The following is a 13,253-nucleotide window of genomic DNA, read 5'->3' on the forward strand; positions in this document are numbered from 1 at the left end:
AAGGTTCTAGCCCAGGGGTCAGCAAACTTTTTTAGCAGGGGGCCGGTCCACTGTCCCTCAGACCTTGTGAGGGGCCGGACTATATTTTTTTTAAAAAAGAACCCAATTCCTATGCCCCACAAATAACCCAGAGATGCATTTTAAATAAAAGGACACATTTTATTCATGTAAAAACATGCTAATTCCTGGACCATCCATGGGCCGGATTTAGAAGGCGATTGGACCGGATCCAGCCCCCGGGCCTTAGTTTGCTTACCCATGTTCTAGCCGTTATAGCACTGGAGAGAGGAACCAGGAGCATTGTAAAGGGGTGGTCTAAAGGAGTTCTGAGCTCCTGCCTCCCTTCCTCATTTTTAAAAACAATCTCCTTTTCTTTCCTCCCCCCGCCCTTTTGCTTTGCTTATGGAGCATATTGCAAAGCACACCATCTTAAATTGTGATACGCTCCACTATGTCCGGTGCCAAAATATTACGGCAAAGTCAAGAGTTGGAAATTACTTTTTACAGATTGCTATGTGGCTATTGACAACTGTCACTCTTTTCCTCCCCCTTCTTCCCCTACAGGAAGTTGCATCTGTTGGATATCCTGGTGGAGCTGAACAACAGAGTTTATTCGCGGAACAGGACTCACCCTACGGAACAGTATTTTGTCATGTTGAAGCATACCCTAAGGAAAAAGCTTTTCCTCTCTGACACCTAAATACGCCAAGCCTAACTCGCAGCAGGTGTGCCCTAGGGAGATCTCCCTTTGAATGACATCCATTGGTTCCCCCTGTAAGGTCAAGAACCACCAGCTATGGTAGGATTTTGTCCCTTCTTTGTGCCGCCAGGTACCCAAAGTTCAAATAGATAGATACTGGGTTAAAGGACAATGTAATCTAATGCAACATAGAAGACTAATAGACATCACTGATCACACCTCTTCATTTTTAAACTTCTTTCTCACAACCCTTTTGAGAGTTCGCTTCTGCCCTTCTTTCCACTTGGGGGTGGGTGCAAGGTCAATGGAAAGGAGAAGTCCAGACCTCAGGCACCATAGATCTGTCTGAACACACAGGTGGAGAGTCATGGGGCAGCGACAATAAACTGAAGATGTGGCTCAGTTGAGCCACGTTGATGGAAGGGAGCACTATTGCTTGGTCAGAAGAATCTGGTGTAAAGGCTACGGGGGGAAAGAAACTTGGCAGAACAAGGGCCTTGCTTTTGTGCTCTTTCTGTTGTTCTTGATGATCTAAAAACAGGTGCTGGGGACTTCCATCAAACCCCAGCAAGCATGGCCAGTGGCCAAGGATTGGAGATACAGCAACATCTGCAGGGCCAAAGGTCTGAAACCTACACGCTGGAATTGTGTGTGTGCAGAATTTTCGGCTTTCGGGCGATATTTAGCATCTTCCTTGCGTGTACCCCAAAATATCCCACCTATCTAGAACTTCAAAGTAACAAAACCAGCTTTCTACCAAGTACAGACGGCCCATTGCTCTGTCGTCACATAGAACTGGGACTGCACTATTCTTACTGGGGCTTCATCTCTTTGTGTTAATGGCTGATAAATTAACTCTCACATGGGTGGTAAACTGTCCTTCATCTTTGTGTCCCCAGATTGTTGTTGGACTACAACTCTCATTATCCCTGACCATTAGCTGGGCTGGCTGGGGATTATGGGAATTGTAGTCCATTTTTTATTTTTGTAAAAAAGGAGACTAAAAGTTGAACATTCTGGTGGTATGACAGGAAAATAGGAAGAGCTATGTTTGTTCTTGGTTGGGGAAGATTGATCTGCTATCCTTGATGTTGAATTGAATCGGAAGGTGTTTTCTGCTGTTGATTGTTGCTCGACTGTTAATTAGAAGCAAGGTTTTGAGATTCGGACATGTACTATTAATATATTTATTTATATTGGTTATTTTGTTCAGATACGTATATTTCACCTACACGTTTGATTGTTGCTGTTTTTTAAAGTTTCTTCTCGATCATTATTCCCTGGTAATTCGTTTCTGTTTGAAAAGTTCTTTCTAATGGGATCTAAAGAAGCCCAGTTTTTCTAAATGACTTCTTGAATCCTCTTTTACATGAATTCATTTAAGTTTATTTCATATGTGCATTCCACTTTTCTATTAAGATAACAATCAAATTGGCTTCTAATATTGTAGCTTTCAAAATGAATTTTAGTATAATTCAGTATCTTATCATTTATTTATTTCTCTCAAGCAGTTCTCTTTAAAAAAAATGAGACTGTGCAATGTCAGAAGTTGAGCAAAACCAATGATCAGGTTTTTTGGTACTCTTTTCGTCTCACACTTAAGCATGATCTAAGACTAAAACAGTACATGCCCTTACTTGGGAATAAGTTTTGCTAAACTCAGTAGAATTTGCTACTCAGTAAGCATGGGCAAAATAGAGCTGAGAAGACTAGAACCTTTTAATTATTTTTAAAGGGCTCTTACGTTACCCATTGTTAATTTAGAAAACCTGTAGCCTTCCAGATCTTGCTGGACCACAACTCCCATCATTCCTGTGGGTAGACTGTTGACTGGGGCTGATGGGAATTGAAGTCCGAACATCTGGGGGGTCATCTGGCAAAAAAGATATTTCGAAATAAATTTGCAAGGGGAAAAAACGAGAATAAAATATCAAATATTGATAGATGCAAAAGAAAGAGTTGGTTGTCCCCTGCCAGATATGAGTCTATACTATGAGGCATCCTGTCTTTATTGGTTGAAGGAATGGGTGACATTAGAGAATTCACATATTCTAGACTTAGAAGGTCATGACAGTATTTTTGCTTATTTATTGTATGAAAAGGTGAAGTTCATAAAGGATTTACAAATCATAATTAGGAAAAAATTGTAGAGAATATGGGATAAATACAAGCATTTATTAGAGGTAAAACACTACATTGGCTCTCATTGTTGGAAGAAAGCGGTAAAGAAAAAGAATATGATAGAAGGGTGGACAACTTATAGAAATTTATTAAAACAAGAGGGAGGAGAGTATAAATTAAAAGAATTTAAGGAATTATTAGGGAAATTAACAACATGGATACAATATAATCATTTGAATGAAGTATCTAAGAAAGATAGGATACAAGGGTTTGGGGAACAAATATCACAATTGGAGAGAGACCTGTTGGAATGTAACGTAAACCAGAAGCTTTTCTTTTGGGAATTATAGGGATAGAACTACCGGAACTGTATAGAAACTTATTCATATATGCTACTGCAGCAGACAGAATTTTACTTGCCCAAAAATGGAAAGAATCAGAAGTCCCAGCAAAAGGAGGAATGGATACAAAAACTTATGGAATATGCAGAAATGGCGAAACTTGCCGGAAGAAGAAATCAAGATAACAAACTTTTTATAAAAGAATGGAACTGGTTTATTGAATATTTACAGATAAATTGTAAACAGATAAGAACATTGGGAGGGTTATTGTAACAACCTGCAGTTGTGGAGTATATATTTAAAGTAGATGAATAAATAAGCAAATTAAGTTAATTTGGATATACAGAAGATATTAAAAATAAATTTAATGAACTGCAGAAAGGGCGGGAAGGAAGTCAAGCTTTGAAATGTTAAAATGATTGTAAAACTAGTGAAACGTATAAATCTGAAAAGCGGAAATAAAAATTAAAAAAACTCAAAACATTAAAGCTTTTAAATCTTCCCTATACAGGGCTGCCTTCAGATGTCTTCTAAAGGTTATATACTTATCTCCTTGACATCTGACGGGAGGGCGTTCCGCAGGGCGGGCACCACTACTGAGAAGGCCCTCTGCCTGGTAGAAGAAGAAGAAGAAGAGTTTGGATTTGATATCCCGCCTTTCACTCCCCTTCAGGAGTCTCAAAGCGGCTAACATTCTCCTTTCCCTTCCTCCCCCACAACAAACACTCTGTGAGGTGAGTGAGGCTGAGAGACTTCAGAGGTGGCCCAAGGTCACCCAGCAGCTGCATGTGGAGGAGCAGGGAATCGAACCTGGTTCACCAGATTACAAGTCCACTGCTCTTAACCACTACACCACACTGGTCCCCTGAAGCTTCACTTCTCTCAGTGGGGGAGCTGCCAGAAGAAGGCACTTGGTGCTGGATTTCAGTGTCTGGGCTGAAGAATGGGGGTGCAGATGGTGGGAGAAGAGGGGAAACTTGCATCCCCCAGAGGGCACTGGGCTCTACCCACCTCAATGCGCCCGATTTGCTTATTTATTTATTTTCCTTGTTTTCTTTTTGAGAGTGGGGGAAGAGTAGGAAAAAATGCTTAGGAGATCAGATCGGGTTCGCAACCACACAGCTTTAAGATATAAATATTTTTTTATTTAAACCCCCCCCCCCAAAACAACCCAGTTGGCCTGATATATGAACCCACTCTGATCCATTCGCAACAGAAAGAGGCACACATGTGAAACACCTGACGTAGGTGAATGCAAGTTCAGATGCAAGTGTGAACTATTGCCAGACATCCTTGTATCACTTCAAATGCAGTGCTCTCAAATGGCAGCATAACACACAGAGTCAGATTCAGGGTCATCGCTGATAAGCAATCAGGTAACTAACTACACAAAACACGTCAAGGTGTGGCCAAGGGTGGGGAGCCAGGACTATGCGAAAATGTTATCAAGGTACGTTTCCGTGATCCATGAGCTTGGAGGAACAACTGTGAATTGAGGTTGTTTACATACAGAGACATCACCTTGCCAACAAAGGTCCATATAGTTAAAGCTATGGTTTTCCCAGTAGTGATGTATGGAAGTGAGAGCTGGACCATAAAGAAGGCTGATCGCCAAAGAATTGATGCTTTTGAATTATGGTGCTGGAGGAGACTCTTGAGAGTCCCATGGACTGCAAGAAGATCAAACCTATCCATTCTGAACGAAATCAGCCCTGAGTGCTCACTGGAAGGACAGACCGTGAAGCTGAGGCTCCAATACTTTGGCCACCTCATGAGAAGAGAAGACTCCCTGAAAAAGACCCTGATGTTGGGAAAGATGGAGGGCACAAGGAGAAGGGGACGGCAGAGGACGAGATGGTGGGACAGTGTTCTTGAAGCTACCAGCATGAGTTTGACCAAACTGCGGGAGGCAGTGGAAGACAGGAGTGCCTGGCGTGCTCTGGTCCGTGGGGTCACGAAGAGTCGGACACGAATAAACAACAACAGGCCCTAAATCCACCAGATCCATTTTTACTGTTCTGGCAGTGGAAGGAAACCAATGTGATGTGCAGGGCCTGATTTAGTTTTGATGAGGCCCTAAGCTACTGAAGATAATGGGGCACTTTATATGCCCAGCTGTCCTTTGTCAACAACAAATTGTTACTGATTTTTGTGTTGAATATATGCTATTTTTATAAGAATAAAAACTGCTCCTTTTCCCTTATGGGGTACCCAAGAGCCCATATAGAGTCCTTTGTTAGGTTCTCTATTGGTAGGAGAAAATAACAGAGACAAACCAGAGAATATTGAGAAGCAAAGCAGCTAGTAAGCCTGATCTTTATTAAAGGGTGCTCCCCCCACACAGGCAGTTGGGTGGTGGTGGGGGGGGAAGAGACCATAGACATTTGAAATTGCCCACCCTGGAAAAGACCACCCCCAGAAACATACATATATACATACATCACAGAAGGGGTGTAGCCCAAGACCACCCCCTAGATACATCATACCTACATCACAGAAAAGGCAGAAATCTGAGTGCAGTTGTTTTTATCATGTCTGCCAGGTTACCTGTTAATTGTCACTTGACTGGATTACCCGGGAGCCTGGCCATTCTTTTGTTATGATAACTACTGGGCTCTCACCCTATTCATATCTTAAATGTGCCCTGAAGACAGGATTTGTGAGCAAAGAGACAATGGGGAGATTTCCCATTTCGACATTGCAGAGAAATATTTGAGAGAGAAAATGGTTTCAGGAGTTTTCTGTGGGTTTCTTGTAGCCTTATGAGGCTTTGCCCTCAGGTGGGAAAAATATTGCGCCCGGGAAAGGGAAGTGGGAGTCAACAGACACTCAAGGAATAGTTTCGGAGAAAAGGCTTTTATTTCTACCATCCATGAACTGGTAGAAGGAGCAAGTGTGATAGTTCACAAAAAGCATGCACGAGTTCACAGTCATGTGCACAAGCATATATACCCCAGACCAGATCCCTCCCCTTTTCTCCTCCTTGAAGAGTCCTGCCCCATGAGTTCCTCTGAGCATGAACAGAAAGCTGTCTTGGGACTATTATGGACTCTTGGCAGGAAAGGGGGGGGGTGAGAGCCTTGCGTTCAACGTTTCCAAAGATGTGTTACTTTTCTCTTGCTCTAGTGGCACAGTTCCAGGAAGGAAACGTTGCAATCTGGTTAACAAGGCCAACTAGCCTGAGAAATGAAGAAAGCATTGTTCTATTCAGCTACCTTTGTTACAGCAGAGCGGAATATGCTTAGCTAATGCTTTTTGTCTTAGAGGAAATGCAGTTTTAATGCTTGAGGCGAGGCCTGGCTGGGGGGGGGGGATTCATGAACAGTTTTAGTGTTTTTGGGGTGATCCTAACTGTTCCCCTACATTCTGACATGTGGTTTACATATTTGTATGTGTTTGATTGGTATATTTTTGAACATCCAATATATATAATTTTAAGCTCATTCTCATATATACACACACACACACACACACACACACACACACTATGACCTTAAAATTCTTATAACACTATATATGGTAATTTATGGACCTAATGGGTATCTAAAGCCATTTGCACACGCAGAATGTTTCTTTTTGTTGTTTAGTCGTTTAGTCGTGTCCGACTCTTCGTGACCCCCATGGACCAGAGCACGCCAGGCACTTCTGTCTTCCACTGCCTCCCGCAGTTTGGTCATACTCATGCTGGTAGCTTCGAGAACACTATCCAACCATCTCGTCCTCTGTCGTCCCCTTCTCCTTCTGCCCTCCATCTTTCCCAACATCAGGGTCTTTTCCAGGGAGTCTTCTCTTCTCATGAGGTGGCCAAAGTATTGGAGCCTCAGCTTCACGATCTGTCCTTCCAGTGAGCACTCGGGGCTGATTTCCTTCAGAATGGAGAGGTTTGATCTTCTTGCAGTCCATGGGACTCTCAAGAGTCTCCTCCAGCACCATAATTCAAAAGCATCAATTCTTCAGCGATCAGCCTTCTTTATGGTCCAGCTTTCACTTCCATACATCACTACTGGGAAAACCATAGCTTTTACTATACGGACCTTTGTTGGCAAGGTGATGTCTCTACTTTTTATGATGCTGTCTAGGTTTGTCATTGCTTTTCTCCCAAGAAGCAGGCGTCTTTTAATTTCGTGGCTGCTGTCACCATCTGCAGTGATCATGCAGAATGTAGGCACCCTATATATAGAAATGAGCAAACCAGTGATATTTTAGGGAGCAGGCTAGCAGGCGGGGCCCATTACTTACATCCTAGGAGCCTACACAACACAAAACACTGTTGCTGTATGTAGGTTTTATTTCATTTTTTTATCTTATATTTTGGAAATGTACATCCAGGTTTTTTTCCTTTAAATTTTTGGGGGGCCCCAAGAGAGTGGGGTCCTAAACTATAGCTTGTTTAGCTTACACGTAAATCCGGCATTGATGTGTGATTAGGTAGGACGTTTAGGTCACCCCCCCCCCCAAGGAATCGTGCGAATTCAAGGACATCTGCTGTCGATTTGATGGATTTGACTTTTTACCTTTATCTCAGAAGGATCTGGCTTGAAGGTGTGGACCGTCGTTTGGGAAACTTGCCTGGGCATGTTTGGTTTTAGGGGAAAGGGAAATTGCACCCGTGAGAGTTACCTAACTTATCAAGCATGTGTCGTCGTCTCCCCGCCCCCCCAAAAGGCTGACGACTCCCTAGCAATGTTTAAAAAGTTTAGCAATGTTTAGCAAGCTTCAAAGTGGCCAGCTCTTAAACATACGCCATTTCAACAAACCTCACAACCCAACAACAACAAAGAATGCTTTACGTTTCCAGTACTGAGCGCATTTTAAATGCACGTTTTGCAAAAAAAACCCCCCCAAACCTCCCAGGAGCAAGGAAGCAATCACGGGGGGTTCCTTCCCATCCTTCCGTGTCTTATTACAAAATTAAGAGAAGGCGGCGATTTCTTTAAAGGGAAACGCAAACTAGCAGCAAAGCCCCCGCTGCCCTTCTGTGCGGGGAATGTCCCTGATATATTGCAACATCCAGCGGCCGCTTTCTCAGGGAACTCCCGTCAAGCAGGCGGAAATAATTTTATTTTTAGGGCCGTAAGAGTTGAGTGGGTGGCGCTTCCTTGTCTACGTGCAGCCGCGCAAGGCAAGACGAAGCAAGGGGGCGATGATCGGACCAGGAAATTCAAAAAAATTGCAGGAGGCAGCGTGGAGCGGCCGCTGGGCGATTCCTCTTTGCTAAACTCCGTGGGAATCGGGGCGAAGTTGGGCGAAGTTTCCTCCGCCGCTCCGATCCTGCGCCTTGTTTTGTTTTCCTTTCTCCGGCATCTGAACTTTATAAGATCTCAAAGCCCAGAAACTCATGTTGAAAGATCGGGAGGCCTGGCTGGGTGTCTTCTTTAGAAACAAAAAGTAAGTTTTTTTTGGGGGGGGGGAGGTTTGCGCTGCCAACTGCCCGGAGATCTGCGGGTGAAGTGTGTGTGTTGTGTGTGTGTCCAAATCTAACAATTAATCATAATCGCAATTAAGCTGCTTGCACCCCACCTTCCGACGGCGAGCCGCCCCTTTTCCAGGAAATCAGTTTATCTCGTTTTCCCATCCACCAGGCACCGCTAAGTCAATAGCAAAGCGAAACTAGGATAGCCTGGCCGTGACTTCTCAGAAGTAAGTCCTGTTGACTTCAGGGGGACTTACTCCCAGGTAAGGGGTTAGAAGGCAACCAGTGAAGGGCTCCAGTGCTACCAAGTTGTGCCCCGTGGGCCAGGATCTTTCCTGCCTCCGTTACCACCTAAGAAGAAGAAAAAGCTTAGTTCATCAAAATCTGCCTACATTTGCATCTACATAAAAGATAGGTTGGTTGTTTTTTGAGGGGGGGCGCATTATTTTTATAATCAGGTGGCACTTTAGACACCATCTTAGAAGACGCTTTTTTTCCTCAGACGGCTTAAGACGGCAACTCCCCTCTTCCGGTTTTTCTTCATACAGAAAATTATTAATCAACCGATCAAAATGTGCTGTCTGGCTTATCAGGAGCGGCCTTTATTTTATTTTTATTTTTAGTTGGCCGGAAGTGTTATTTGCTGAGACAGGGGTTGTCGCCGTCACATTTCCTCTTGTCTCCAAAAAAATATGTTCACCCACACAAGCCCACTCAGGAAACAGATCTCTTAGAAGCAAAAACCCGAACCCGGCCCCAAACTTGAACAGGAAACATTTGAAACGCTTTTTCCCAAACAAGTACATCCAGCCCTTCAAAATAATCACACATGGAGGGCTCCTAAATACCTTCCCCAAACACTTAACACGTGTTTCCCTGCTTTTTTAAAAACACATACGCACACACAAATACTGTCTTTTGGCTTTCTGGAAGAAGAAAGTAAGATAGGAAGCTAGAGCTTGCATCTGAAAAGTGAAATAAACCAAACATTTAAAATTTGCAAAAATCAGGAGGCTTAAGGGGCCTTGGGAGATGCCAAGGGACTGTTTTGGGGTGCCCACATTGAGCACACCCCAAGAGCTAAAGTTTGTGGCCCGAGCATTTTCTGACCCATTCATAGGAAATGAAAGGTGCCCCTCACCCTGGAGCCCAATCCTCTCTTATAAGTTCAAAGGGATGTTTGAGAGTCGGATTGCAGCATTAGAACAATAGAATTGTATAGTTAGAAGTGACCCCCCCCCCAAGAGTCCTTTAGTTCAAACCCTGCAATTCATGGACCTGGAAAGCCAAGTATTGGGCTGCCGTATGATCAGGGATGAAGGGACGCGGGTGGCGCTGTGGGTTAAACCGCAGAGCCTAGGACTTTCCAATCTAAAGGTCGGCAGTTCGAATCCCTGCGACGGGGTGAGCTCCCGTTGTTCGGTCCCAACTCCTGCCAACCTAGAAGTTCGAAAGCACATCAAAGTGCAAGTAGATAAATAGGTACCACTCCGGCGGGAAGGTAAACGGCATTTCCGTGTGCTGCTCTGGTTCGCCAGAAGCGGCTTAGTCATGCTGGCCACATGACCCAGAAGCTGTACGCCGGCTCCCTCGGCCAATAAAGCGAGATGAGCGCCACAACCCCAGAGTCGGTCATGACTGAACCTAATGATCAGGGGTCCCTTTACCTTTACCTTTACCTATACACAGGGATGTGAGAGCACGTCCCATGAAACTTTCAGGTAAGCTTGTTGAGGACTATGTTGTTGTTGTTGTTGTTGTTGTTGTTGTTGTTGTTGTTGTTGGGCTGCCAGATATTTTCTCTGGCCTGTTTGCTTCTTTCTAGTCTTGATTCTGCTGCATTCAAGAACTGGTGAATTTCTTAACCAGACTTTTATCTCCAGACTGAAAACCAACAGTTGATTCTTATTCATGCCTTGCAACTTAATTCTTTGTTAGTTTCTTTCTTTTTTTACTTATTGTTGTGCATTATTTTCTATTTAAAAGACCCAATATTTTTGGTGTGGTGGATTAGTAAGGTAAAGGTACCCCTGACCATTAGGTCCAGTCGTGACCGACTCTGGGGTTGCGGCGCTCATCTCGCTTTGTTGGCCTAGGGAGCCAGCATACAGCTTCCAGGTCATGTGGCCAACATGACTAAGCCGCTTCTGGCGAACCAGAGTGGCGCACGGAAGCGCCATTTACCTTCCTGCCAGAGCAGTACCTATTTATCTACTTGCCCTTTGACGTCCTTTCGAACTGCTAGGTTGGCAGGAGGTGTGGATTACATGCCCAAATTAACTTGAAACGGTGATCCATTGAGTCATTGCCACAAGAATTCTGGGCTTGAGGTCTTCAAGCACGTGTTTGTTTCAGGCATCCTATCAAAAAATTACTTGACACCACTATTGAAGTAGAATTTGTTGACACAGCATTTGCAAAGTTAATCACAGGGTTTGTGTGTGTGTGTGTGTGTGTGTGTGTGAATTTAAGAACAGGATATTTCTTCATAAGACTGCAGGATATTGCTTCATAAGCTATAAGCATTTATTCTAAAAAACAACAACATACAAGTACACAAGAAGTGTTTGTTATATCTAACTGAAATAGCTGCTGCAATTTCCGTTGGCATGGTTTAGATCCCTGCTTTTACTTACCGGTAATTCCCAGTACTACTTCTTCTTCTTCTTCTTGTTTGATTGTGTATTGGTGGCTGCCGAGTGGTTTCTGCTTCAACACCAACTCCTTGCTTGCTTTTCTCTCCCTTGTCAGAAATCCTAGCGCCTGACAAAAGCCGCCATCATGATTAACAGCGACAGTAGAAAGCTGACCCGTAACCTTCTGGAAATTGATAAGAACCTGGGAAGCGAAGATTTGGAGGCTGTTAAGTTTTTCTGCATTGATTTCATCCCCTGGAAGAAGTTGGAAACTGTGGAGTCGGCACACAATCTTTTCCATTATCTCATGAACGAAGACATACTAAATGAGGAGGACAACTTTATAGTAGCAGAACTTCTTTACAGAATTAAGAGTATCAGCCTGCTAGCGAAGCTTGACTATACCAAAGAGGCAGTTGAAAAAGATCTACCTCGGCGAGGGAGGGTATCTGAATACCGGTGAGTCTTCCATTTCTGAAGATACCATTCTGCTTGAAAAACATTGGCTGATATGTTCCCTTCCTTCTGGTGGGCATCAAAACATTTTTATTTATTTATTTGCTAGCTGTTTGGTGGGGAGACCTTGAACCTGGACAGCTGGCACCAGAGACTTCTGGTTCTGTGGATGTTTGGGTTGGGTGGTGGTGGTTGGGAAGCCAGGTTTCTAAGACTTAGATCAGGAGGTTGTCAACCTGATCCCTTCAGATTCAGGATTCTAGGTGGGTGGTAGAGGGTTCTACGGCACAAGCTGAATCCTCCTTCCATCGAGCACTGGTGGGCGGTAAGGACATTTTACCATCAGGAAAGATGCATTAGTGGGCGGCAGGTATAAAAAGGGTGACTACACCTGGCTTAGATAGGTAAAGGTAAAGGGACCCCTGACCATTAGCTCCAGTCGTAGCTGACTCTGGGGTTGCGGCGCTCATCTCGCTTTATTGGCCGAGGGAGGCGGCATACAGCTTCCGGGTCATGTGGCCAGCATGACTAAGCCGCTTCTGGCGAACCAGAGCAGCGCATGGAAAAGGCGTTTACCTTCCCGCCGGAGTGGTACCTATTCATCTACTTGCACTTTGACGTGCTTTCGAACTGCTAGGTTGGCAGGAGCAGGGACCGAGCAATGGGAGCTCACCCCGTCGCGGGGATTTGAACCGCCGACCTTCTGATCGGCAAGCCCTAGGCTCTGTGGTTTAACCCACAGCGCCACCCGCGTCCCCTGGCTTAGATAGTAATCACTAAATTGCCTCACCAAATTCTTGTCACACAGGCAGATGCTGTATGATTTGTCAGAAGGGTTCACTAAGGGAGATGTGAAGACTGCCGTGTTCTTTCTGAGGGACCATATCCCAAAGAAGCAATCCACTGATGTAAGTAAAGAGTAAGGGCTTCTAAAAATAGTTCCATTCTAGTGGGCTGGGGGAAATGCCCAGAAAGATTGTAACTGTACTGTGATGGTCAGTGTGAGAGTTAAGGAAAGGAGCAGTAGGACAGCCTTCCCCAACTTGGTGACCTTCAGATGTTCTGATGGGGCTGCTGGGAGCTGTAGTCTGTGACTTCTGGAGGGCATTTGGGTAAACTTTGGATCATGTCACAAAGTAAAGAGAAAGAAGAAGCCCATTTGAGCATGTGCGTTGCTTCTCTGTCACGGAGAACTTGCAACATACACATGCATGTTCATTATGGGATAAACTCACTGTGTGAAAACATGGCAACTTGCACATATTTATATTATTTTTATGTTTATATAAAGGTAAAGGGTCCAGTCGTGACCGACTCTGGGGTTGCGGCGCTCATCTCACTTTATTGGCTGAGGGAGCTGGTGTACAGCTTCCGGGTCATGTGGCCAGCATGACTAAGCCGCTTCTGGCGAACCAGAGCAGCGCACAGAAACGCCGTTTACCTTCCCGCCAGAGCGGTACCTATTTATCTACTTGCACTTTGACGTGCTTTCGAACTGCTAGGTTGGCAGGAGCTGGGACCGAGCAACGAGAGCTCACCCCGTTGCGGGGATTCGAACCGCCGACCTTCTGATCGGCAAGTCCTAG

The 13,253-nt window shown here is 44.4% G+C and overlaps 2 protein-coding genes across 8 annotated transcripts in view; both read left to right on the forward strand.

Moving 5' to 3' along the window:
* Positions 1 to 1,976, forward strand: part of CFLAR (CASP8 and FADD like apoptosis regulator) — a 39,929-nt gene extending 37,953 nt beyond the window's left edge. For all 5 annotated transcript variants that reach the window (XM_081017883.1, XM_081017884.1, XM_081017885.1 and 2 more), the window contains one exon: positions 565 to 1,976. In XM_081017883.1, the coding sequence (XP_080874009.1) occupies positions 565 to 700 (136 nt within the window). In that variant the 3' untranslated portion in view covers positions 701 to 1,976. The remainder of the gene's footprint in view (positions 1 to 564) is intronic.
* The window catches only part of LOC308483633 (caspase-8-like), a 30,691-nt gene continuing 18,126 nt past the window's right edge, over positions 689 to 13,253 (forward strand). The window contains exons 1-3 of one of the 3 annotated variants that reach the window (XM_081017688.1): positions 689 to 799; positions 11,327 to 11,670; positions 12,476 to 12,575. In XM_081017688.1, coding sequence (XP_080873814.1) covers positions 11,357 to 11,670; positions 12,476 to 12,575 — 414 coding nt within the window. In that variant the 5' untranslated portion in view covers positions 689 to 799; positions 11,327 to 11,356. Of the gene's footprint in view, positions 800 to 3,878; positions 3,897 to 8,261; positions 8,551 to 11,326; positions 11,671 to 12,475; positions 12,576 to 13,253 lie in introns of those variants that run through there. The other 2 variants (XM_081017686.1, XM_081017687.1) reach the window with 2 other exon arrangements.

Source organism: Podarcis pityusensis (genome assembly GCF_964106645.2).
Source record: "Podarcis pityusensis genome assembly, chromosome: 1".
In the NCBI taxonomy this organism is placed as follows: domain Eukaryota; kingdom Metazoa; phylum Chordata; class Lepidosauria; order Squamata; family Lacertidae; genus Podarcis; species Podarcis pityusensis.